This window comes from Athene cunicularia (assembly GCF_003259725.1).
Source record: "Athene cunicularia isolate RWA chromosome 7 unlocalized genomic scaffold, athCun1 chr7_part1, whole genome shotgun sequence".
NCBI lineage: Eukaryota > Metazoa > Chordata > Aves > Strigiformes > Strigidae > Athene > Athene cunicularia.
In genome coordinates, this window is record NW_020799107.1 from 18,530,460 (window position 1) to 18,555,372 (window position 24,913).

Consider the following 24,913-nt stretch of genomic DNA (forward strand, 5'->3'; position numbering starts at 1 on the left):
CCGCGGGAAGCGGCGGCCCCGGCACGCAGGGCCGCGGAGCGCCCCCGCCCCCCGCGCCGCTCCCCCTTTGAAAACTGATCTTTGGCTCTTCGCGTGAAAGTGATTTGAATTTGGCTCGGCGGCGCTCTGCGCAGGCGTCCAGCTGCTGGCATGCTGGCTCCTTGCAAAGCAGCTGTTTTGGGTTTGAAATTCCAACATGGCAGAGGCTGCAGTCAGTCTTCCCTTCAAAAACTTGGAATGATTTCAAATCATAGGCACCTTCACTTAACCCGAGCCCCCATTCATCAGCAAACACATCGGATCGATGCTACTCTAACCTATCGGGTTCTTGTACCAAATCTCCAGGTAAGAGGATTTTTTTTTTCCTAGTCTTCCTACCACCGTTTTAATTTTTATTTAATCTTAAAGCTCTCCGAGACTACCGCGTATTTTTTTTAATCGCTTGCTCGTGCCCTAAATATTTTGCCTAATTTGCAGTCGTTTTCTGATACTAAACACTCTGGTCTGCTTTCCTAATCGTAGTCTGGAAAGTACAGATATACAATCGCAGTGCATGGTTTTTCCTCCTTGATCATTGCCAACAATAGTAGGCAGATTAAGAGTTCGCGATTGCAAGCTCCCTCCCCACCTCCTCCTCCTTCTAATTGGATTTATTTTTAAGTTGCATTGAAAATAATAAACTGCAGGTAACGCGGGGCTGGACTTTGAGGCAACTAACTTCTGAGCAAATAAGTGCAAATAAGAATCTCGCAAAACAAAAGTTAGGTTTAAATTGCTGTGTCTCGGCTGGAGGGGGGGGGCACGAATATGTCAGAGGAGCTGTTGCAGTAAAATGTAAGCACATCATCTTGGAGGGGGTACAGCGTGGTGGGCGTATTGTTGGCTCGGAAGGGAGAGAAAGATGTATAATTTAATGGTATATACAATCCACTGATCCTATTACTATCCTCCCTGGAGCTCTTGTTAGTTTCAATGGGAGTGAGTGAAATTGACATGGACTTGCATTCCTGGTCATGTGCTTTTTTTCCCCCTTTCTTTCTTCTCTTGTGATCTGAGATCCCCTTTTTGTTGATGTTGCTTTCCCACTTAATTATATGCATGTAGGTTAAATGAATACCTGACGAAAGGGCCCACGTTTCAAGGCAGTGACATTTGATAGCTGAGAGGAAAAGTGGCTTTAATGAAAAGCAACCTTTGGAATTCCTGCTTGTGAAAAATCCAATTCAGCTTTTTGTGCTGCCAGCAAGAAATGATCAGTAGCACCAGTGTTTATGGTATGTCCGTTTTGGGATCTACTTCCTTTGCATCTAAATAGCAAAGACAAATTTAAATAGCATGATAACACGCCGAGGACTCTGCATGCAAATATTTTGTAATAAATACCTAATGTTTGATAGTATATTTTAATTTCTGTATATATAAGCATTTTTTTTTCTCTTGCTATCATTTGTTTATCATTTTTGCTTCGATTATAGCATTAGTTTTGTCCATTGTATTGATCTCAGTTGTAAAACCTAAAGTTGCATGTTACTAGCAGTGCACTATATACACCACTGAACTCCAATGGTATGTAAATTAGTAAAACTCGGTGACTGGAGAAGGCGAAAATGCGTAGCAATGAATATATACACCTATACGTCTACATACTCATATGTGCGTGCCTAAAATGCATATTTTTCTTTTGCAAACTAATAATTATTGAGTATTTATTTGAACTCCAGCTGCTTTTCCCTCTCTTACTTTCAGTGTTATCATCTGCTAGAGGCTTTAACTGATGTGGGGTGAGGGACTGGTTTGCATGTAAACAAACAAAATTACTGTTGTGGTCGAATGTTTAATACTGTTTAATAAGTGGTATTTTATGCTTAGTTTACAAGTGTCTGGTTCCTACTGCTCTGTTCTCAATGTGTAACAGAATGAAATAATCAGGTGTTGAAACTGGCTTCATTTTAACGGTCACTCTCCAGCCCCCCATGCCACCCCCTCCTCCAAAAAAGTCAGATAAAATGGAGCGTGGGGAATTTCAATAGGTGTTGTGGTGCAGTAGGTGCACCTCTAGGTATGCAATTAAGGCTAAGGAACTAACAACGGAAGTGACTATTTAGTCTGTTTTGTGCAACCAAAAAGAGGGTACGTTCACTTTTAATTGCGTGTGGTAGGAGAGACTGAGAGTGTGTGTGTGTGTGTGTGTGTGTGTGTGTGTTTGGGATAAGGGGGAGGTCTGGCATGTGTGGCTGATGATCTCTCGTAATAACATATCTGAATGCAAGAAAGAAATTGAGAGAGCAGTTGCACAATGTACACTCCTATTTTGGTGCTGTAGGTGACTATATTGCTAAACATATCCCGGGTGCTATATGATGGGAATGATTTGATTGCATTTTGCATTTAGAACTTGTTGACTTTGAAGCGATCAATAAGGCAACTGTTTATTTTAGATGCACATAATTTGCCCTGAGAAATGTTTTAAGGAGGAGAGTGAGTGAGCGAGAACGGAACATTTTTTTTTTTTTTTCTTCCTAGAGCTGTTGGAGCGAATGTGATTGCCAGATGGGAGATTTCCCTCTGTGATGTTAAAGCTGTAATATATATTCAGAGCAGATTGGACTGCTGCTTGTGATGAGGAGGATATTACATTTATAAATTTTAAATCGGGAATCGGACAGTATGCTGAGAGCTGAAATTGGATGGTGTGGACGGTTTGGACTGTTAAATGCGATTCCCAGATAATAATAATAATTATAGTACCAGTAATATATATATGTGTAATAAACATGATACTATTAAGCAGCTATATATATTCTATGGTACTTAAGTATATATTTCCAAATATGATTTCTCTTCTTTTCCTCCCCTTCCATAAAATGTTAGGGATTGAAGGTAGATGGGAGGGGGGTTTAAAAGCCCACTGTTAGGAGAAATCATATGTAATCAGTTTCCTGTTCGAAGAAAAGTTTTGCTACAATTCTTGTTGAGGATGCACCTCTTTCTGAGTTTTTGTTTTGCCCATGTATGTGGCCTGACAGTGCCACAATCCTGAAAGGCTGGAAAGTGGGAACTAGTCACACTCGAGCAGCTCTGCTGTTGCAAATTAAAAGTGTGTTGTGGTCAGGAAATGAAAGCTACAATGTCTCTTTTGAACAAGTCGTTTATCAAGAGAAACATCTATCAAGCAGTGACTTGTCACATTGATCCTCTAAAAGTTAGGTCCGAAGTGGAAGCTGCTTTGATGTTTTTGATCCCAAATTTCTAAAATTGAAAAAGCTGGAGAGAGTAGGACCGATTTACACTTAAAAATGACTCTGCTCTGGGCGTGACAAAATCATCAAGTATCTGTGATACAGAGCTGGTAAACCAAGGAGGTATCGGATCTTCTGCCTAATTTTTATTTTCATGTTGAAACTTTAGCTTTGCCACACAGGCATCTCTCTTCATATTTTTAAAGATCCTCTCTGTATGTCTGTGCATTATTTCATCAGTGATATTTTCTTGCTTGTGAATACATCTGTTGCTTCCAAATTGAACCTTTTTCCATTGTTTTTGCGATGGTATTTATAGAGTTCAGTTTAAGAAGGCAATTTCAGATTTTCTTGTTCTCATCTCAGTCTTGTTTCTTCTTATGTATTTGTAATCTCAGTTTCCACCTCTCCTCCCCGTGAAGCAAAGTTTCTTTTACTGCCAACGCAATGTTTATTGCAAGTAAGGTACATTTGAAGATATCTGTTTGTACAGCTTAAAACATGTTAAGAGTTCTGTTAAGTGTGTCTTCCCCTTCTCATCCTTTTTTTGTTTCCATTTTGACATATGAACCACACTTTCTTTCTTTCTTAACAGAAGCAGTGTATTTCAAATCGAATGTAAAATTGAGGTTTCGAGTAAAAAAACCCAAAACTAAACTAAAATGATCTTTTATCTCTACTTATTTTCAACCATTTGAATTGCTTAGCAACTTTTTAGAAAAGTTTTTAATTTTGCATGAAGTTTGTGTTTGGATTATCAAGGAATCCCTTTGATGAAAGAGGATTTTCATGTGTGTTTGTTGCTGGGGTTTTGTTTTGTTTTCTTTTCTTTTTGGCTAAGGTATGAGTGAAATCTTCCTTTAAAGCAGGATGCTTTGACTTCTTTTCTTCAGTGTCATAAATGAGACTAATACAGCTTATGGATACTTGATAGAAACCCATTTTCAAATAGGCAGCAAACAGCAGCGTGGTGGGAGTTTTGGTGAGTGTTATACTTGCTAATTAATCATGTTTGAAATGAAGGAATCATAGCATGGTAATAAAGGCTCATTGTTGTTTGATGTTTGTAACAGGATGTGACTCCTACACGAATCTGGTGGGTTTGGGGGTTTTGTTATTTCCCCCCCTTCATAATAACGTATCTTCAGTACTCAATCAAATTGTTTTTATTTATTGCAACATCTGTGAAAGCACAGGGGTGGTTGCTTCTCTTATTCTAGCAGTATTTTAAAAATACTACAATTGGATTGTTATTGATATCTTCATCATACAATTCATAGTAAAAAATGACAGCCTCATGTCATTAGCTGTTAAGACTTTTTTGTTGTTTAAGCAGAGCCAAAAAAAAATCTGCTTTGTTTCGTTGTTTCTTTTTTTCTTCATATTAAAAGCCTATTACTCTTTTTCTTATAACTGATGAAATAGCACTTCATAAACTTCTGTGTCCTGCTTGCTTATGCGTATGTAGTAAGGGATAGCAACTGAAAATATATTCCAGAATAGTTTGTATACTAGCACTTTAAAGCCCTTTAAACTGTAAAACACTTGGATGATGTTTTTGTTTCTTTGTTTTGATTTTTAATGTGGCCCTTATTAGATGTGTCATCTTTAGGCTTTATTGTTCACCTTTCAATTAATGACTACTATATATGATGGAGAGAGGTGTGATAATCTTTTTCAGACTGCAAAGCTTTAGTTTAAAAAAATAATTAATTAAGGCTATTTTATGCTGCATGAACAAGGTTTTAAATCTGCTTCTGTTTAGATGCTCTCCTCCTTTTTAAAAAATATAATTCCTAGAGGAAAATGATTCTGTACGGTTCCTGTCAATATGTTTGTTCAATGAATGCGTACAAGAAGCATTGAATATGACTGATCTTCCTGTAGTCTTAATCATCAATTAATAGGCTTATCTGCTTGTTAGGAGTGGGTTTAATGGTACAGAATCAGCATGAGATCTGTGTGTACGAAACATTTGTATGTTGTTTATAACAGACTGAGTTTTGATCTAGCATTCCCAGATCTAATAATAGAAATATCTGGCTCTTTGCCCTCAATCAATATATCCCTTAAGAGAACAAACTTCACATAATACTTTCATAAAGTGCCAGATGTATTGATACTGAGTTGATAAATTTAATTACTGGGGTTTTTCATTGATTCATTGATTTTATGATTGGAATAAATTGTTCTGCAGGCATTTCAGAAGTATTGAGGAGTACTGTATGTCAGTAAAGCTTGATTAATTGATCAATCAGCACTTTTTTCACCTCCTGAGTCATTGATAAGCAAAGGCATAAAAATAAGTGTAAAAAGAATTTGGGATAAACCAATTAAAAATTCTCATGTGTTATTAACAGAGCAGCTGAGAAGCAAAGCACTATGCAGGTGAAAAAAAAAAAAATCAACTTTGAAGTGGAATTGTGCACATTGGGCCCGATCCTTAGCTGCTATAAAATAGTTTAGCTTTAAAGAGCTACAGTAATTTACAGCTCCCAGAATCTGGCCCACTGTGTTGGGGTTTTTTTTGGTAGCTTTTTTTTTTTTTTTTTTTAGCACTGTTCTTTGGGTTGTTGGAGGCTGTTTTAAATCAGATATTATGGCTGCCAAAATATATGGAATTTTAGATAAGCATCTGATCCAAAATGAACAGTATAGCTATAAAAGTAATTTGAAGAGCTGTAAATTCAGGATTGCGTATCCCTGATATTGTTGCAGAGTATTAAACTCTTGCTGCTAGAGATGCTATCCTCTAAGTGAAAACTTATCTTCCTTATGGGAAAGATCACTACAGGGAACTCTAGGCTGGGAAAAGGCCTGAAGTTTTTTTTGTTGCTAAAATAATAATAAAAATTTTCCAATACACAGATTTAGTTATAGGGATATTTTCCAGGTGAAAAACCTTACTGGAGTACTTGGCTCCATTTCTGTGAGGCATGCGACCTTTTCACCCTATGCCAATGATATTTTTATAGAGTGTGTGAGAAATGCAAGCATAAAGAAAATTCCTTAAGATCATTCAATTTTTCTTTTTTCTTAAAAAAAAAAATAATCTCTGAATCTCAAAAGAACGTATACATCTCTCATAGTGAAACTGGATTCCTTTAAAGTATGATAGCTAACACAGAAGAACAGAGAAAATCCACTTGCAATATGTTACCATAGGTTCGACAAATACAATCTTATCCTTCAAGGAGCAGAGAGTCCTAGACTGTAATGGAGGTCAAAGGAAATCTAAGGCTTTCAGTCCTTTAATAATTGTACCTGCCACCCCCCTGATCAGCATGTTAAAGAGAATGCGTGTAATACGTATTATGTTTCTTAGAAGATAATTTGTATTTGCAGCAACCTACTAAATACAAGTGGACTTCACTAATATTCCTTCTAAATACCTGTTGATGTTGGTTTCACTGTGTGACAGGTGAGGGTAAAATGTAAAGAGAAATAGTTGGTCAGTCTTGGTTACTGAAGTCTTGAGAATCTGGGGGGAATATTGGGCTTTGACAGGTCAGTTTGAGAATGGGAAGAATACTAGAAATTGTAACCCGCAGAAAGCACCGCTGATTAAGAGCATACTGAGATGTCTGCACTGATGAAAATGCAGTCTGTGCTTCCTTTTTGCTGAGTTATATTGCTATGAGGTATCGGCACACACAGTATGGTAATAACAATATTGTATGTCTGCTCCTATAGTGCTAGTAACAGTACCTGTCAAACATATCATAATACTGAACTATCTGTTTAATCATATAAGCAACACTCCTTACTACAATGGCTATTGTATTTGTACAATAAAAAGAACAGCTATGCATTACTATATTTAAATAATGGAATAAAACTTTGTTCTTTAAATTGTTTTCCTGCATATGGAAAAAAGTTTAATCTTTTTCTCAGCTAAAATTAAAAATAACACAACTACAGATGACTCTCATGTCACTAATTTTTAAATTTTTTTTTATAATACTGTATTAAATGTGTAGTCTGATGTTCCATGAAACACTGAAATAGCAATTACCAGTCATATTATTTAACCATCACCGAGAAACTATTTTCTCATTTCTTTTAAAGTATAGTGCAGCTACTGCTAGTACATTGTTAGTTAAATTTTAAATATCCTGAAAGTGATGTGGACAAAAATGCTGAAATTATTTTGATGTGATAGCACACTTTGGTGATGCAAGTCCATTTTTGCTCCAGGTTCCTTGAAATCATGTATTGCTTGGATTTTTTGTTATCTGTTTTTAACCCTTTTGTATTCTACTTTTAATGTGTCACGTAGTCTTTGTTGAAGCATATGGTTCATTTTCTGTATATGAATTGCTCAACGCATGAAGAAGTATGCCACAATTTATTTTGTGTGATATTTTTGAATGTGTGCGTGTGTCAAGCTGGTTATAGATTGGTGATGATAAATTGGTGATGATAAATTGGTCTCAGTAATCTGTATCTTATTTGCATTAATACTGCAGCAGTAAGAGCATACTGTGGTCAAACTTCATGATCTAAGATAGCTGTCTCACATCTAATTAAGCAGGGTCTGAATGAATGATTCTTCAGTATGGGTCATAATTAAACTTTTTGTTTCCATCTTCAGTGTGATAAAATACTTAAGGGACACATTAATGCATATTTGCCTAACTCCTGCTAATCTGAATGGAATTTGAAAATGAATATTGTGAAGACAATGGAGAAGGGGCTGGACCTGGTAGGTTACAGGGGTTTGTGGCAGGAATGTATCTTCAACCTAATTCAAGGGTTTTTTTGCCTGATTTAGAACAACTGCTGTTTGGCTTTTAATATGTCGGAAATAACATCTCTGTTCTGAGAAGTTTCTCCTCTTCTGTCTCCTCCATTCTAGCATGCAAGTCATTAATAAAAAAGCACTTATACAGTGAGCTTGAATTATCACTTAATAAAACTATGAGAACTGTACTGCTGCAAAAATATTCCTAGTCGGTACAACAGATGTTACTGTGTGTATGTTTCTTCTGGAGACATGGTGAGGGGAAGATCCAACAAGTACTTTATATTGCTGAGTGACAGCAGAGGGTGGATGGGAATGATAAATTTATATGCAGATATTATTAATCCCTGATAATAGTATCAATATTGACTTTTAAAATATTATGAATTGGTAGCCCTGCTATACAAACTTCTGTGATAACTGTAGTTTTAGATGAAAAGTAGCTATTTATATAACTTACAGCTCAGTGTAGTCATGTTGGAAGTATGAACTTACTCATCACAGATTCTGAGAAAGTGCAGGTTAATGTCCTCTGTCTTCTTTAGACCTATCTGATTATTTCAGTCTCTTGTGTTGACACAGAAACAGCTAGCTTCTATGCTGGAAGAATAAAGTTTGCAAGCACTGACTGATATAAGGTATCCCATTGTGATACCTAAACCAAAATTTTTAAAAATCAAGCATCCTTTTCAAGTAAAACTTGAGAAACATAGAAAGGAACAGCAAAGATGTATCTGAACATACTTGAAGGCTCACCATTTACTTTCAAAAGAGATCTTTCCCGTCACTCGTGGATAGTTCCACCATGAAGAGCGATATCAAAAGATCTCAGAAAAGTAACTATTCTTTTATGTCTTTGGGAACTCAGATGCTTACAAGATTGTTTCTGAGAAGGAAAAGAATTGATTCTATTTTCAGTCCCTTGTTGTTGGCATTTGTGGACCACATCAGTATATACAGTATTGTAGAAATACACTCAGTATATGAACACAATTCTATTTCCTTTTGCAGCTCTAAAACAATAGTGCAGTGTTGCTGTATGCAAACTCAGTTTGGACAATATGTTTTTATGAATCCTTTCCTGCACTCTATTTATGGAATTTGCTGAAGATCTTTAATTGATAGGTCATCTGCATGATTAAAATAGAGAAATTCAAATATGTGTATTGTTTCTTATGAAAGTAATATAGGCTTAAAGTCACCTGTGATAGTTTGTGAACTGGATTTCCCCATTCAGTCAGAAAACTGCTGGGTTTAAACTAGCAAGATTCGGCTATTTTTAATATCAAAGGAGACTGTGAATTTTGCTAACTCTTCAGCTGATTGTACACTTAATTTACAAAATTAAGTGGTTTTGTGTTTATTAGTGCTAGATCTGCATCTTTATGTTAACTACATATCCATGCTGATGCTGTATTGAACATACTATAAATAGGCAGATATTATATTTTAAAGATAGTAATTTTCCATGTCTCTATACAATTTCTGATAATTATTTCTTACTCTTTGCATTCAATAAGGGCTGAAATAAATATATTTTGGAAACTGTTCATGCAGCGGTTAACCTTTTTTAATCACTGATTTTCATTTTGTTATTTGACTTTAATTCATTTAATTTCATTTCCTACTCCTGTGTAGGCATTCTTTATGCTACAAGACTGGTGTATTTTTCTGCTTTCAGTTTAAAAACTATGGTAGTTTATTGAGAAATTTAATCTATTATTCAGATTAATGTTAGTGCTGGTAGAGAGGATAGTAAATCCTATGTAATGGAGGGTATGAAGCACTTCTCATTATTTGGCCCCTAGCATATGTCAATGCATTAGTTTATATATCAAAGGCACACCTTAATATGCAGAGAACGTCTTTGTTGAGACACATAGTTAGGTAAGTTTGAGAAGCCTTTGTTTCAAGCTTTTCAAAGATTTTATTTTAAAGTTAGATGTAGGTAAAATATATCTCATCATGTGCTTGTAGAGACTGCAAATAACCAGCGCTTTAATGAATGACATTTTAAAGTTTTCACTAGTTAGAAATGTTTGGAGTTATAATGGGATATTTCTTCCGTCATTGATCAGATTATCCATATGGTACAGAATAACAGACAAACAGACACTAGTATTCATTTGGAGTAATAATTTTCACCAGTAATTAAGGAAAGATGTTTTGTCACTATATAATTAGCAAACACACTTCTTTCTCCCACCCCCAAGATGTCAGCTGTTTAGAGATAGTAGAAGTCGTTACTTTCATTCATGACAGGCAAGTCGTTTTTGGCTAAAGTTACTGTTCCTTTCTGTTTCAGAGCTGCTACAACAGCTGCAGCTTGAGCTTGAAGGCTCTGAGTGGCTGAGATAACATCACGAATAGTATTGCATCTCAGCAAGTGCAATTCAGGTTTCCACTTTTGGGTGCTCATTTATCAGAGGCGTTAAGTCCCTGCAATTTGTATTGACTTTGGATATGCAGATGTGCAACAAATCTTAGAAGCCCGGTGATGGGTGTTTAAGGAATTTCCCCAGAAAATGGAAGGCATTACCTTTATTTGTACTTCTTAAATACTTCAATCTCCCTCTTGAGGTATCAATGCAGTATGATAGAGTAAATAGGGCTTCTGATTTTTTCTGGTGGTTGTAAGAACACATTTTATATTCGTTAGGACAAAAATACTTGCTACGTAAAGGTATAATGAGTGACTCATTTGTGAATTTGGATGGAGGAAACTTCAAACTCAGTTTGTTACTGTGTAAGTGTTTCAAGGAACAAAATGCAGAGTGGATGATGCTCTTCTAATTGCAAAATCTCCCTTAGTTACCTTCTTCCTCCTCCTCTTCTCCCTTCACCCACCCCACCCTGGCTTTTTTAAACAATTATGGGCATTGTGCTCCTTAATGGTCTATAGCTACTATAGATGTCCTCAAATAATGAGTTTCTAATAATAATCAGAAGGAGTTAGATTAAACTGGTTTTGTATAGAAATCTTATAGTGTGAAAAAGTACACCTAAAATCCCAAGATATATTTACAGGCGATAAACCTTTTTACAGGAGACTAAACTGATTTTGTATCTGTGCATGTCTGTTGGGAGGAGGGAGTAGAGGCTTATGTATGTGCCTACATTTTTGTTCACCAGTGCAGTATACCAGTACAGATTTCTATTTTGTCTTCTGATAACAGAATATTTAAAATCACAACGTACTAATTAGTTCCTGTGTTTACACTAGAAAACTTGCATCCCTTCAAATGACTTCTAGCCATGCTCCTCTTTCTCCGTTGCTTTCCCCCCAATTTTTTTTTTTTTTTTTTTTTTTTCCCCTCTATGAGCTTTATAACATTAGATTTGATGTTTTCTTCCTTGTTCAAAAGTTCTGAAGGGAAGTAAATGAAAGTGCCAAGTACAGTAACAGATAATTGTTACTTTAAAGAGTTTTCACTGTATTGGCTAGGAAAAGTATTTTTCATAACAGGTACTGGATCAGCAAGGCTGTACAATAAATAGAGCAAAATAGTTTAACTTATGGTTTAGAAATATATATGCCATTTAAATGGAAACAAACCCCCAAATCTCCCACATACCTTTTGGGGTTTGGTGAACAAAAGCTCACTTGTATGCTCCAAATTCCCCTGGGCCTTAATTTACAATACCATTATTTAAGCCTGGCTGATATAAAGCCATAGCAGAGAAGTAGAAGCTCTCCTTCCTGGCTTTTCAGTCATTTTGTGGCCTACTCTGCCTGCCTGCCTGCCTGCACCCCCCAGCCCTCCTGTCCTGTTCTCAGTCTCTTGGTCTTACCCTGGCACTGTGAAACTGTATTTGAAATATAGTGAATGTAGAGATACTTGCTTCTAAAAAACAGGAATGTCCATTTTGCGTAGTCTTACTGACATCTCTACCAAGACACATGTAATTCTATCTTCTAACTAAGATCAGGTCTATAATCGCTTTAATATGTGTTGTGTCCTCTACCAGGTGACCTAGAGTTTTTCATTGTAAAGATAAGAGACTCTGATATAATAAGTTATTTCTGCTCTAAGTCTGATCTTATAGAAAATACTAACTATAAACTGATGAGAAACTTGTGCCCACTTAATATGCTCCTGGGGTGTCAGGCTCTCTGGATATCTGCTTGTGGGTACAGTACTGGCATTGTTGGATGCTCAGCTGGAAGCTGTTCTGGAGCAGAACTGGGTTTGGGTGTAATATCCAACAGCTAACCGCAAATACAGGAATCACTGTAGCTTGATGCAGCATTGAGTACTATAACTGTATGTTTTGCTGCTAATAAAATGGCAGTCTAGTTTGTCATTAAGAAGCTTGTATTTTTGAAATAGCAGTTGAGGTACAGTTCTGAGCTTTTGAGTTAGTACCTGCTAGTGGGAAGCGCTAAGAAATAGATGAGCTGCGTTCCCGAATGTGGGCGGAAGGATGGTGAGTAATACATGCCTTGGCATGGCATCTGCCAGAAGCTGGGTTTTTTTTTGTGTGGTGGTTTTTTGTTTGTGTGTTTTTTTTTTTTTTCCCTGCTCTAGTTTTGAAAGGTGTAAGGTATTCTGATAAGCAGAGGGGAAAAAACAAAAGGGAAAAATACTTCCAAGCAAATCATTATAGCATATCTCAATGACTGTGCTCCACACTTAGATTTAATTAGAAGGCAACTGCACTGGAAAACTGGTCATTTTAGTCATAGTTAACGACTGGTTCTTTCCTACCCCCAATCAGAACCGATTATATGCTGTGCTGTATAATGTAATTTCTACAAGAAAATTAAGTATGAATAGGCACAATAGTATTGTGTAGTTGCAATAATGAGGTTTTCATTAATGATGTTAATTTATCATTTAACTATCCTTTTAGAGGTGAAAATAACTATTTTCCTTGTGATCTTTCCTTTTACTATATATACCAAACAGTATCAAATTAGAGTATTTTGTAAATATTTTAAGCAAAAGACTGTGACTGGATAGCTATTAATATGTTCATTATGTGGTAAAAAGGCATTGAAAGAAGTGAAACCTTGTATATCTGTGTTTCTTACAGGATAACTATTTTCAGGAGGGATTTCTTTTACATTGTAATATAATTTACTAGTGTATGGTTTCTAAAGTGTCATGGATAGTTCAATGCTGGATTTCAGGCAAGCAAGTTTGTTTCCTAGTTAGCTGTAATAAGACTTACTTGCTGCAGTTGTAAGATAATAAGGATAAAAATCGCGTATGATTTAAGAAAAAAAAAATCTATCCATTTGCATTTGCGCACCAAATTCCACTTGCTGATATGATTGTTGGGCTGAGCTATTAAGTGCTAATCAACTAGTGTATGATTGACTAGGTATATTTTACCTACTGCCAATGCAAAATGTGACTCTGGTTTTACCCTGAGATGTTTTTGCCTTTAAAAAGGTCCACACTTTATGAGTACACAGGTGGGTGTTAAGAAAATTTATAGTTGTTATTTGTAGGGTGTGGCTCCATGTTAGAGTAAGCTCAATCTGAACTGATGCTGAAGAGATTATTTTTTAAATTTTGATTCCAAAGCTCAACTATGGGAATTGATATAACATCTTAAAATTTCAAATCTACATTTTATGCACTGTGCCAAAGCACCCATGAGCTCATTAAGCAAAGACTTTTTCAATTATATCTTGTGTTTATGCATGTATTTATACTTGACAGGAATCCTATAGAGGTTTGGTTTGCTGTATTAATACTTACAGTGTCTCACAGTACATAAAATATGCTTAAAAAAAAAAAAAAAGAGTAAGCACTGCTTACAGATCTAGTTCTGGTAGCTTCCTCTGTTTTAGTAGCTGCTGCTAAGTTCTTTGGCCAGACATCCAGCCTCTAGAGGGCACACCAATAACCTCCTCTGCCAGACCCTCACCTGCACAGCCATCTGAATAAGTTTTTAATGCTGGCACCTACAGAGAGAATACCATTTGCATTGCAGAATAAAATATCTGTGTGTATTCCTCGTTATTCCTGGAGTTTTGCTACAGTAAGTGGTTTGCTTTCCTTTTATTTGCCTTTTTTTTTTTTTTTTTTTTTTTTTTTTTTTTTTAAACAGAGGGGAAGGCTTTTGTATTTATTATGCTGTTATCTTTTTTTTCCTTTTCCCTCTAGTGGTGATCTTTATTAAAATAAATACTCAGATCCACTATGGTATAATCATGGGACTCGCAGTTATTTCTTCACCTGCTAGAAATCTTTCTTTAGGTATACACTGCTCTTTACTGTAGTAAAGACTATAGAAGTGCACAATATTTGAGACTTGCAAAATTAGGTACTAAAATTTATTATTTACTAAAATCTAGATAATAATTCAGGTGGGATTAAACCCAGTTAACCCTACTCCAGTTGCCTAGGTTCAATTGCTTGACCTTTTTCTCCCAGGAAACGCCATATTACAGCTTTTTGTCCTCCTATGGACTATTGTTACTAACATTGATATTCATGTAAAGTCATACTTGTTCTCCAGTTAAAATGTTTGACTATAGTTCTCTACGCCAGTATATCACCATTAGAAATCAGCAGGTTTCCAATAATTCAAATTAATCTGATAGCCTGTTTCAAATTTTCCATAGGTCTACTGGTGTAGGACAAAAGATCAAGTATTCTTGGATCTTTTACCATAAATTAAGTCATGCTTCAATTAATAGTTTAGTAAGAATGTGAGTTTGTTTAGGGATTTAAGAGAATTTTGTCACATGGGGTGTCATTAACCAAATATAAAACTTTTCCTGAAAGTATACTAGTTTAATTTGGGCACTTTCTGCTTGAGCATTTTTAAATATTTTGCCAGTTTGAATTGAAATGTGGTTGGAGCATGACACTTTAGAAGGAGGAAAAGTATCTCCCACTGATGACTTCATTAAATCCTCTGTATAGTTGAACAGATAGGCCTGTTACTCTGGGCAAACTTTATTTTTTAATTGCAAGAATGCAGCATTCTAGCTGCACATTTATTGTTGAGCCATGAAGCTTAACTGAATTGTTGAGTTTCTACATTTTAGTACAATATAAGGAAAAACTGAGAAAGAATCCAGCAAAAGTTAAAGGGATTGGGTTTTGTTATTTTGTAGGTCACCTGGCCTATAATTAGGAGATCTATGCTCAATTCCCATTGTAATTAAAAAAAAAAAAAAAAGGCAGAAACAAAACCAAAAACCTGTTTGGTTTATGAAGTGTATGGTATCTGTTTTACAGATAATACTGGACCAGATTTTGTTGGGGGAGTTTTGCAATAACCCATGAACAGTTTGGAGATTTATTATGTTTCTAGGCTGATGCAAACCCATCTGCAAAATTTTCCATTGCCTCAGAATGTCAGAGTTTTTGTTGGTCTAAGGATAATTGCAGTTTATGGAGATGGAGGGGGAAAAAAATTTCCAAGACAGATCATGATCTGTGAAAGTGCTAGGTCATACTTTTTATGTCTTGATCACCTGTGGCCAATGGATAGTTAACTTACTGGAGAAGTAATGGTGACATTGTTTTGTGATTCATCTAATCCACTTTTTCTTAAGGGGCTGAGACAGTCGCTAGTGTGTCCCTTCAACCTTGGCATACACCCAGGTTGCAAACTTGTTCCTTCCTTCAGCGTTGCATGTTGGAGCTGTGCAGTAAACTGCCCAACATAACAGAAACCTCAATAAAAAAGGATGTGTAGCACCTGGAGGGCGGCATGGTTAACCCCTTTACAGACTTAATCTCTGCAGGGTTAGGGGTACTCTTAGAATAAGCTTTAGCTGTCATGGAAAAGGCTTGGAAATATAGTTAGGGTATCTGGTCAGTCTTAAATAACCAAGTTTTTTGATGACAGAGTTGTTTACAGTCAGAGACTGTCCTTGCTGTTCTGCCTGGGAGAGAGTAATCTTTTTGTCTTAACTGCCAGTAGAGGATTGGTATCATCCAAGCATAGCCCTTACTCTTGTCCTCCAAACTCCAATATCCTGGGCCTTTCTCTTCCTGTTGAGTGGGTGGCTTTTACAGCTTGTTCTGATAGCCAAAAAATTCAGGCTGTGTTGAAGTGGGTGGGGGGAGCCAAGTCTTAGAGCCAGAAATGTCCCTGTGAGGGACATGGTGCCTGTGGTCCCTTCTGGGTGCTGGTAAGGTGCCTACTGGAGGGCCTCAGCTGACATCACCCATGGCATCATGGTGGCAGGCAGAGCTAACCAATTCTCAGATGAATCAAAATAGCAGGGACAAGTGAATGTGGTGTAAACGGACCGGTACAGTTTATAGGATTAAAAAAAAAAATAATTATGTGGGAAAAACAATCCAAAATTAATTTTGATGGAAAGTATTAAAACACCGAGCAACTCAAATATAAGCTGAATGGATGGTCTCCAGTTTTTGTTGCTGGAAGGGTATGTGTCATGTCTCTGGTCTGAATTTAGAAAAGTGTGAATTTTGTCCTTGCAGAGGAACATTGTACCTGATAAACCTAGGAGAGGGGGGAAAAAACTGTAAAGGATTTTTTTTTCTTTTTTTCCTCCTGAACAAATGAAAGCAAGAGCAAGGCCATCTTTATTTTAGAATTCAGCCTCCAAATTTCTCTTTAAACCATTTTTTACTAGAAATAGTAAGTTATAAATCACCTAAGCAATTACCTGAACACAGGAGTGGGGCCCAGCCTGAGCTTCAGCCCCAGATGTTTCTGGACTACAATAATGGCCCAGCCCAGATATTTACAGCTTAATTTCTGTTCATGTGCACTTGTCCATAAATGGTTCCTTTTCCATTTCCAGTTGAACAACTGATCTACTTAAAGTAGAGGGTGATTTAAACTTGAATAATGGCAAAATGTGAATAGAGACAATTTACCTTTGGAAACTTTAAAGTCCATTTCCAATATTTAAAATGTAAGGGAACTCTTGAACAGAGAATGATTGATCAGTAAGTATCCCCTTTTAAATGTATAATAATTTCTTAGGTTTTTTATCTATCTATATGTATAAAATCTGATTTTTATACCTTTTTTTTTTGCTTAGCTTTGCTGCAGTTCAGAGCAGAGACTTTTTTTTTTCTCCTTTTAATGCTATGCCATATAGCACTGCTTGCATTGCAAGCCCGTGTGTCTAACCTTGCTCCCTCCTCTCCCCCTTCGTGTCTTCCTCACTGCTCCTCCCAACCAGCCCCATTGCTGGAAACTAAACAAATTGAAAATAATGATTGGTAACCATCTGCTGTGCTGAAATTCCACGTACAGCAGTTAACTCCATTTTACAAAACAACTTCAATCTAGTGAATTACAGTGCAGTTCTTCATGGCAGCAGATAGCAACAAGCAGTTTTGAGTTCCTCTAGACAAAGCAGTTCCTGTAGGGAGCATTATGCAGAGTCACTTGGTGGTGGTGGGTTGGGGTGAGGGGGATACTTTCGCTGTCAAACAGTTCAGTGTAATGCATTTGAAACTAGAGAGAGTGTAACCATGGCCTAATTGTTTCATCTGATTAAAAGAGGCTGGTCCATAAAACTGCAAACAGGCGATCTTACAAACCTGCGCCCTTCAGTTTGGTTTTCTGTTTTTGCAGCTGTAGCACAATGCAATGAGTAGCAAGTTCGGCTTTCAGTCACTTTCATGTGACTGTTGGAGTGCCCAACAAAAACCTCAACCAAAAATTAGATTGTGTAGCTGGTCAAAGTGTTCTGAAGAAGAATAATTATTCATAGAGTTTCTATTGAAGAAACTCTTTTATTGATGCAGAACTGTAACAAGAAGCACTCTAAATAGTGATGGACTGCCGAACAGCAGATATTCAAATAGTGACAGACTATGATGTAATATTAAAATAGGTACCATTATCATCGATGTTTTTAACTCAATTTCAGTTATTTGAGCTTAGGTTTTGATCACGTATAAAGAAAGTTGCTTAAAATGGGCAGTATATTGAGTTCAAAGGACCCATACAGTTCATAAATTCTCCGGTGTCTACTGGATTTTTCATCAGGGAGACTTCCAATAAAAATGATCTATTTTAGAAATAATATTGTTTAGTAGGTTGAAATGTAGTGTAATAAAATTAGACCTTCAGTCTTCTAAAGTTACTACTTAGATGGCACCCTTGGGATGGTAAAATGGCTGTATAAGCAGATGAATCAGACAGTTTCACTGATGGATACATTTGTCAGTCTCTGTTACAGATATAATATATTCTTATATCTGTAATCCTGACACTGTTACATCCAAATGAAATCAACATGAGGTTGTCATCTTTAAGCAAATATGTTAAGTGTTGTCTTTTGTGCTTTGGATTTGAAAGAAAGGGGCCCAAGGGAGCCAGCATCATGCAAATGGAACAAATCCCATTTCTTCTGAGCTGTGCTGTTTCCCCCTTCATGGCAGCTGGCTGTGTTATCTTTGTGTGTTTCTCTGAGTGCTGACAATTCTTTCAGTGATCTAAGTTAGGGCACATTAGAAAGTGGAAGCAGCTGTCTGTCGTTATACTGAGAGACGTGTTTGCTCTACTGCAAAGATGAAGGACCATGAATCCTTGACACACTCTCTCCCCCCTCCCCCTTTACTTTCCAACATGATCAACATTCAGACGCACAGATTGTCTGCTTGGACAGTTTTTTGTTCTGACTGACAGCATCTGGCATAGACAAATTTAAAAATACATAGCATGCCATGCTTGGAATTGGAACATCCCTTCTTTATTAATCTTCTCATTTAAACCATTCATTTACATTTCAAGAAAGGTTACAGCTTGATATGGTTAAAACATTTATTTGAAATGAATAACCTAATGAAATATCTTGAATGAGCAACAAACAGTCAGTGTTCATTAAAAATTACACCTGATTAGTATGGCCTTGGAACTGTTGTGAAGACATAAGATTTCCCCATTGTCTCAATCCATAATAAAAAAAAAAAATGTTTAGCATGTGTGTGTATAATTTTTTTTAACCACAGAGCTAAATGAGAATGGTGTTTTTTCATTTGCAACCCCCCTTAAAGAGTACCATGTTATAAAGCAGTAGCCTTTAAAATGCTATTTGTCTAATTAAATCTGGTTTTGCTGAAACAATACATTTGAAGGAAATGCCTAAATAGTGTTGTGTTGTGTTTTGTTCTGCTAAGGCATTTATGATTTGAGAGACAAGATGCTTTATGTAATCTGAAATCCTATATATTTTTTTTTTCTACTGAGAAGTATTCACATGTTTGTATACAGTGCTAGTAAAATAGAACTGAAATGGTGGACCACCCACTAAAATGTTTATGCACGCGCACATGCACATATGCACACATACATTCTGTGCACTCTCATCTTCATGATCCAGGTTAGCAACGCAGACATGCTTGTCTAGCATTTATGTAAAAATAATATGAAAATTGGCTGTACCATTCAGAATATGGACTTTGAGTCCAGGAAGGGAGGAGGAAAATCCTCTTCTTGTACTAGGCATTTTAGATGCTTTATATCACTGTGGATTGCAGCTTTAACTACTCGCAGTACAGAAAAAAAAAAAATCTTCCAGAAGGCGGAGGGAACCCCCAGTATTATAATAAAATAGAGGACTGTTCAAGTGCTTGGCAGTAAATATGTAAAACAAGTATCCTGGCTTATTTGGAGAGGAAAGAGATGCTGTAGCAGACAGGCTCAATTAACAATTGTAAGCAGGAGAGGACTTGTATTCCTTCGGTAAATGTAGGAGAGGTCATTTGCTTTAGGATAAATTCTGACAAATTTCAGATATAGACATAAAGGCTGGAATAAATACGACAAAAGATTTTCAGTTGCACATCAAGCATTTTGTATTTGCAATGGCCATTTACATTTTTTCTCAGTGAATAGATTTCTTTATTAATGTTTTCCTGAATAATATCTTTTTAAATTAATTGACTGTGAAACAAGCATTTTGGGACAATAGGAATTTTAATACAGGCTTGAAATATCATTTATGCTTTTTAAAAAATTCTCTTAGTAATGTCTTATCTATTTTTCTTTTTCTGGAGGAAGCACTAAGATGATAAGTTTTCAGCACAGGTTTTACTATGCCAGTTATGTGTAATCATAAAAGTGAAATAAAATTTTATTCTAAATGAAATCACATTTTTTCCCCCCACAAAATGTTCCATTTATGCAATAAACTTCTATTTTGGGTTTTTTTTTTTTGTTTGTTTGTTTTTAAAATGACTAGTTAGGAAAGCTTGTACAGATATGCATCTGTAAGCAAACTGGGAATAGGTTAGAGAACACAATTCCCTGGTGTAAAAAGCAAGGTTTAACAGTAATGCTTTTAATCTGGACTTGTAGAGGATTCGGGAGCATCCATAGATCTGCTTCAGTAATTACCATACCCCAAGTGGCAATGGAAGAGACATTTGCCTAAAAACTTGATGTCTTCATTACACTGTTTACATTTTAATTAGAAACATGAAAATTAGTGATTCATATGGACAACTATAGTTTAAGTAGGTTTGCTCACCATCCAATAAATCATAGAGGGGAGGGGGAAAAGAAAGGCAACCCCACAAGGTACATCTGCAAGCAACAAACCATCTCAAACCTTACAGCTGTAATAGTTTACTAGGAATCATTCATGGGAATAATGTATTGGTATTAGAAGCTGGTTAAAATGTGGGTTTTATTTTATCAGAGATGAAATTTCCATGTAAATTAGCAAACGTAATTTTAAAGATAAAGCTACATACATGCAGTACTACATGTATGTGAATGACTTGTATAGGGTATGTATATGTAGCCTCTGTGTGTGCACAGATGTGAAATTGTAGCTCTATTAAGAAGAATTGGTGTAGGAACATTTTGGCAGTGCCGAGCACTACGTGTGGCTGCGGAGAAGCCAGTTTAGCCTGTTTCAGTATTTCTCCAGAAATACATGTAAACATTTGTATAGCTGCACGCAGAGATGTATATATACAAATGCACATGTGTGTGCACACAGAGACAAGTAAGGATATGCTGATAATTTGCCCCTGAATGTTGCATGTACCTGTCAGCACTAGCGGCCTAAACCCACCCTGTCCAGGAGTGCTGGGGAGAAGCAGCGGTGCCTGTCAGTGTCCCTGCCTGAGTCAGCAGCATGTCCAGTGCCTGCAGCGGGCGACAGTCACTCATCCAGCCCTGCCCTCCCCGGGGGCCACCGGCCTCCTCCGCACCGAGGAGAATGACCCCTCTGTCTGGCACACTCAGGATCCCGAATCGCACCGCATCGGTGTGCGAGTTCAAATCCCTACTCCTAAAGGCAGAGCTGGGATTCCAGCTAATGACTCAGAGATACAGAGGGTCAATGCACTGGTGATCTGGAGTACTGAGCCATCCCGCCAGCTTAGCTGTACTTTCCCCCCACGCCCCCCTCCATAACTCACTGTCTTACCCTCTGCATTTCTGCCCCCATTCCCTTATGATAAAAGTAATAATATGCAAAATTGCATTTCTTGTCCTAAGAATACTTTGTGGGTTGTATTCCTTCGGATTTCAGTTTGATCCACACAATGTAAAGAAAAAAAAAATGTTTTGCTTGGGGGGACGTGGGGGAATTGTTTTCTACACTATTAACTTCATGTTATGTTAGTTCCATATATAGGCTGTTTTGGGCATTACACAAATAATACATGGATAACCAGTGTCTTTGAATGGGAGAGTGGACCTTGGTAGCAATACGTAAAAACTTGTTGGTTTAATATTAATGTCTTTTTCTTTAACCAAAAATAAGGAAGTTTCCTTCTCCCTTGTTTTTTATTGGATTTCTTTTTCTTGGAATCCTTAAGATTTGTTGGATAATCTCTTTCCAGAACAATCATTCTGCATTCTGTTGTTTTCTTTATATATATGTGTGTGTGTGTGTGTGTATATATATATATATATATATATATATGAAAATATACACATATAATTCTTCCTGTGTACCTCAGATTTTTAGACAGTATATAATATACATAAGCATTTTCTAAAGACATTTCACATTTGCCAATATGAATCATATTTTTGTTCTTTCATTATTCAAGTAGTATTTCTGAGCCACAGAATAAGTAAACCCAGGTATATCTTGTGGCTATTTTAATGCTTTATGTAAGCATTTCACATGTCAAAAATATACAATAATGTCTCTTTTTTGCATTTGTTTTAATGTTAAAATATGTTTCAGTTTGTCACTTTCATTTAATCTGAAGATTTGTTTTCCTTTTTCTTAATATTTTTTTATCAACAGTTATTAGTTACTGTCTGTAATTTCTGGTAATTTGGCAGCACAGCAATGAAGTAACTTGGGTGCACACTTTGTAGTGCGAATGACTTAAGTGACAGTACTCTGTCTTCATTTGTTCTGGTTTTTCTTTTTTTTTTTTTTTTTTTTTTTTCTGTCTATATCTGCAAAGACAGAAACATGCTGCTTGCTTGTACGTACTGCAAAATTCTAATAGTTTTGTGCTATCTGTTAAATTCAGTGTGCTTTTTGCATTGTGGCACGAAACAGTTGTGCTGTGAGGGAAGCTGGCTGCCTGCCAGCCATCGACTATGAAATCCCGGGTACCTGAGAGCTTATCAGTTCTTTTGCTTTGTAAAAGAAAAAGTGATGAAAATGTTGGTAAACTGCCATGAAGGTTTAAGGCTGCTGGAATAAGGAGCCGTGTAATCAGATTGGAAAATGGAGCTTGAGATTCTCTGCATGGGAAGCAGTCGCCTGTGGACCTACCGAGATGCTGTGCAAGTGCCCGAGCTGACCACTTTGTTAGCAAATCAGCTTGTTTGCTGCAGCAGCAGGGTGGAATAGGCTAGTCCTTGTGATGGTATGTAACACAAGTAATATCTCTTGCTTTGCACAATGTAATCAGCTTGCAATTAGCTCACTCTACATTAACCTTCTTGATATTTTTCCCTTTTGTAAGACTGTGCACTTTAAACAATTAGCTATAGAAAGTAATCCTTCAAGCAAATCAAAGCAATCCTTTAATTTTATCACCCTGCTGAAAAAGTATCAGGTGGTCAACTGGTCTTCATCAGCTGCTAGAAATTCTCAGGCTCACTGTAGCGTGGAGAGGTTCTTTAACCCATTCACATTTAGAAAAATGTCAAGATTTTATATTTCTCACATAATATAATGCTGCATCATGAAGCTGCAACTGGAATTGTTTTAATGAAAAGTCTTGGGAGAGTCCTTTCCTATATAGACAGCTTTTACGCTTCTGTTTGTTTAGGCATTTCCATACACTACCTCTCAGAAAGCTTTGATGACACAGCCACTTGTACTGATAATTCCACTGCTTCACCTCCAGTGAACTTGATTCACTAAGGTTGGAGAGAACAAGGCTATCGTTGCTGATCTTGTGCATTGCTTTTTAATCCTCTGAAATAAAAGCCAGATAACGGGAAAATTTGTGTAGTAGGCAAACTTCTTTTTAGATAGGAGAGTAAAAGTTTTAATGCCAATTGTGGAAATGTAGAAGATTGAAGTTTAGCTAAGGAAAACAAAACTTAATTCAGATTAGGAGTGCAGAACATGATCTGTCTTGCTGCTATTTGAATGGCTTACCCACCCAAAAGTTCCTTTTTCTCTTTGATAGTTTTGGGTTTTATTACAGGCCTGAATTTTCCAGAGTTATCCTGTAAAATGTGATTATTTATACCCTGGTAGGATAATATATTAGGAATATGCCTTGTATTTCTTATAAAAGTTTGCTTCTATTTAAATAATTGTTGCCATACCTTGCTGATTTCTAAACTTAAAGCACTCAACAGTTATGTTCATAGGAATAAGAGCAGTGAAATTAGTGACAAAAATGTTTACAAATAATAATGCTGTGCATAAGCCTTATTTGTATTACATTCATTATAGGAAAAAAAAAAAAAAAAAAAAAAAAAAAAGTATTGTGGGTTATTTAAGGCTTTAATGAACAAAATGATCTGAAACTCCTGTCCAGATATTTTGTTCAGAAGATGTTGAAAATGGTCAGCAGCTGCTTTGCCACCCCCCACAAAAAGTAATTTCATTCATTTCATTGAATTCCAGTAGATCAGAGCAATAAACTGAATTTATAATATGTGATCAGCTTTTACCAATGATATCTGTGAAAGCAGTATTGACTGGCTGTGTTAAAGTCATCTTTTATCTCTCTTTGTAGAATGTGAACATGTTTTGAAAATACAAAGCTGGATCCTACTCATCATGCTACATTTATCACATTTTAATGTTGGCTTTAGCTTAGTTTTGATATGTGTAAAAATTCTGGAATTTATGTGCACATCTGTTTTCTGTGTGCCCCAATTTAAAAAAAAAAGGCAAAAAATAAATAAAAAAATAACCTGCATACATCTTATGCTGCAAAGATCTACTTTATATTCTTTTAGAGGACAAACTCCATTAGATATGCACTTACTGTACATTGGATTGTAAATCTTACAATTTAATGGTAATTCAGTGAGCAGTTATTGCTTCTGTGGCCTTTTTTCTTTCTTTTTTGTCCCATCTCACTTGTGAAATAGGGTTACCCTTTACAAGTGTCACATCCATAGATTCATCTTTTGTACTCTATAGTTGTTCCTAGTGCATCATTCTAAGTGAAAAGAAAAATAGGAAGCCAAAGCTACAGGAGGGGCACTGGGGGAGGGGGTCTATACATAGAAATACAGCGTATAGCAGCAGAAAGACCAAGGCAGTTTAACATCAACCTAACAGATTAAAATTTTGCTGTAAAGGTACATTTTCTTTAACCTCATTCTCATTCGTTTTTCCATACCACTGTAGCTGATGTTTGAATTCCCAGGAAGCAGAAATTGTGTCTTAATGATACGAGCCTTTTTGCCTTGCTTACACTGTTAATACTCTTATCCCTTTTCTGATATGAAATACTTTTTGTAGAAACAATATACACATTTGTAAAGAAATTATAAAAGGATTCTCCTTTTGAAGATAATGAGTTCTCTTCAGGAACTGCAGGTTACGTGGAACACAAATGAGCTCTAAGTG

The 24,913-nt window shown here is 36.4% G+C and overlaps 1 protein-coding gene across 3 annotated transcripts in view; it reads left to right on the forward strand.

Annotated features, from left to right (window-relative positions):
- The first annotated feature begins 123 nt into the window (after positions 1-123).
- The window catches only part of FIGN (fidgetin, microtubule severing factor), a 109,593-nt gene continuing 84,803 nt past the window's right edge, over positions 124-24,913 (forward strand). For 2 of the 3 annotated variants that reach the window (XR_003398828.1, XM_026852854.1), the window contains exons 1-2: positions 124-345; positions 1,105-1,274. Coding sequence is in view for 1 of the 3 variants with exons in the window: in XM_026852854.1 (XP_026708655.1) it covers positions 1,250-1,274 (25 nt within the window). In the remaining 2 variants the exon portion in view is untranslated. The remainder of the gene's footprint in view (positions 346-1,104; positions 1,275-24,913) is intronic. The other variant, XM_026852855.1, reaches the window with a different exon arrangement.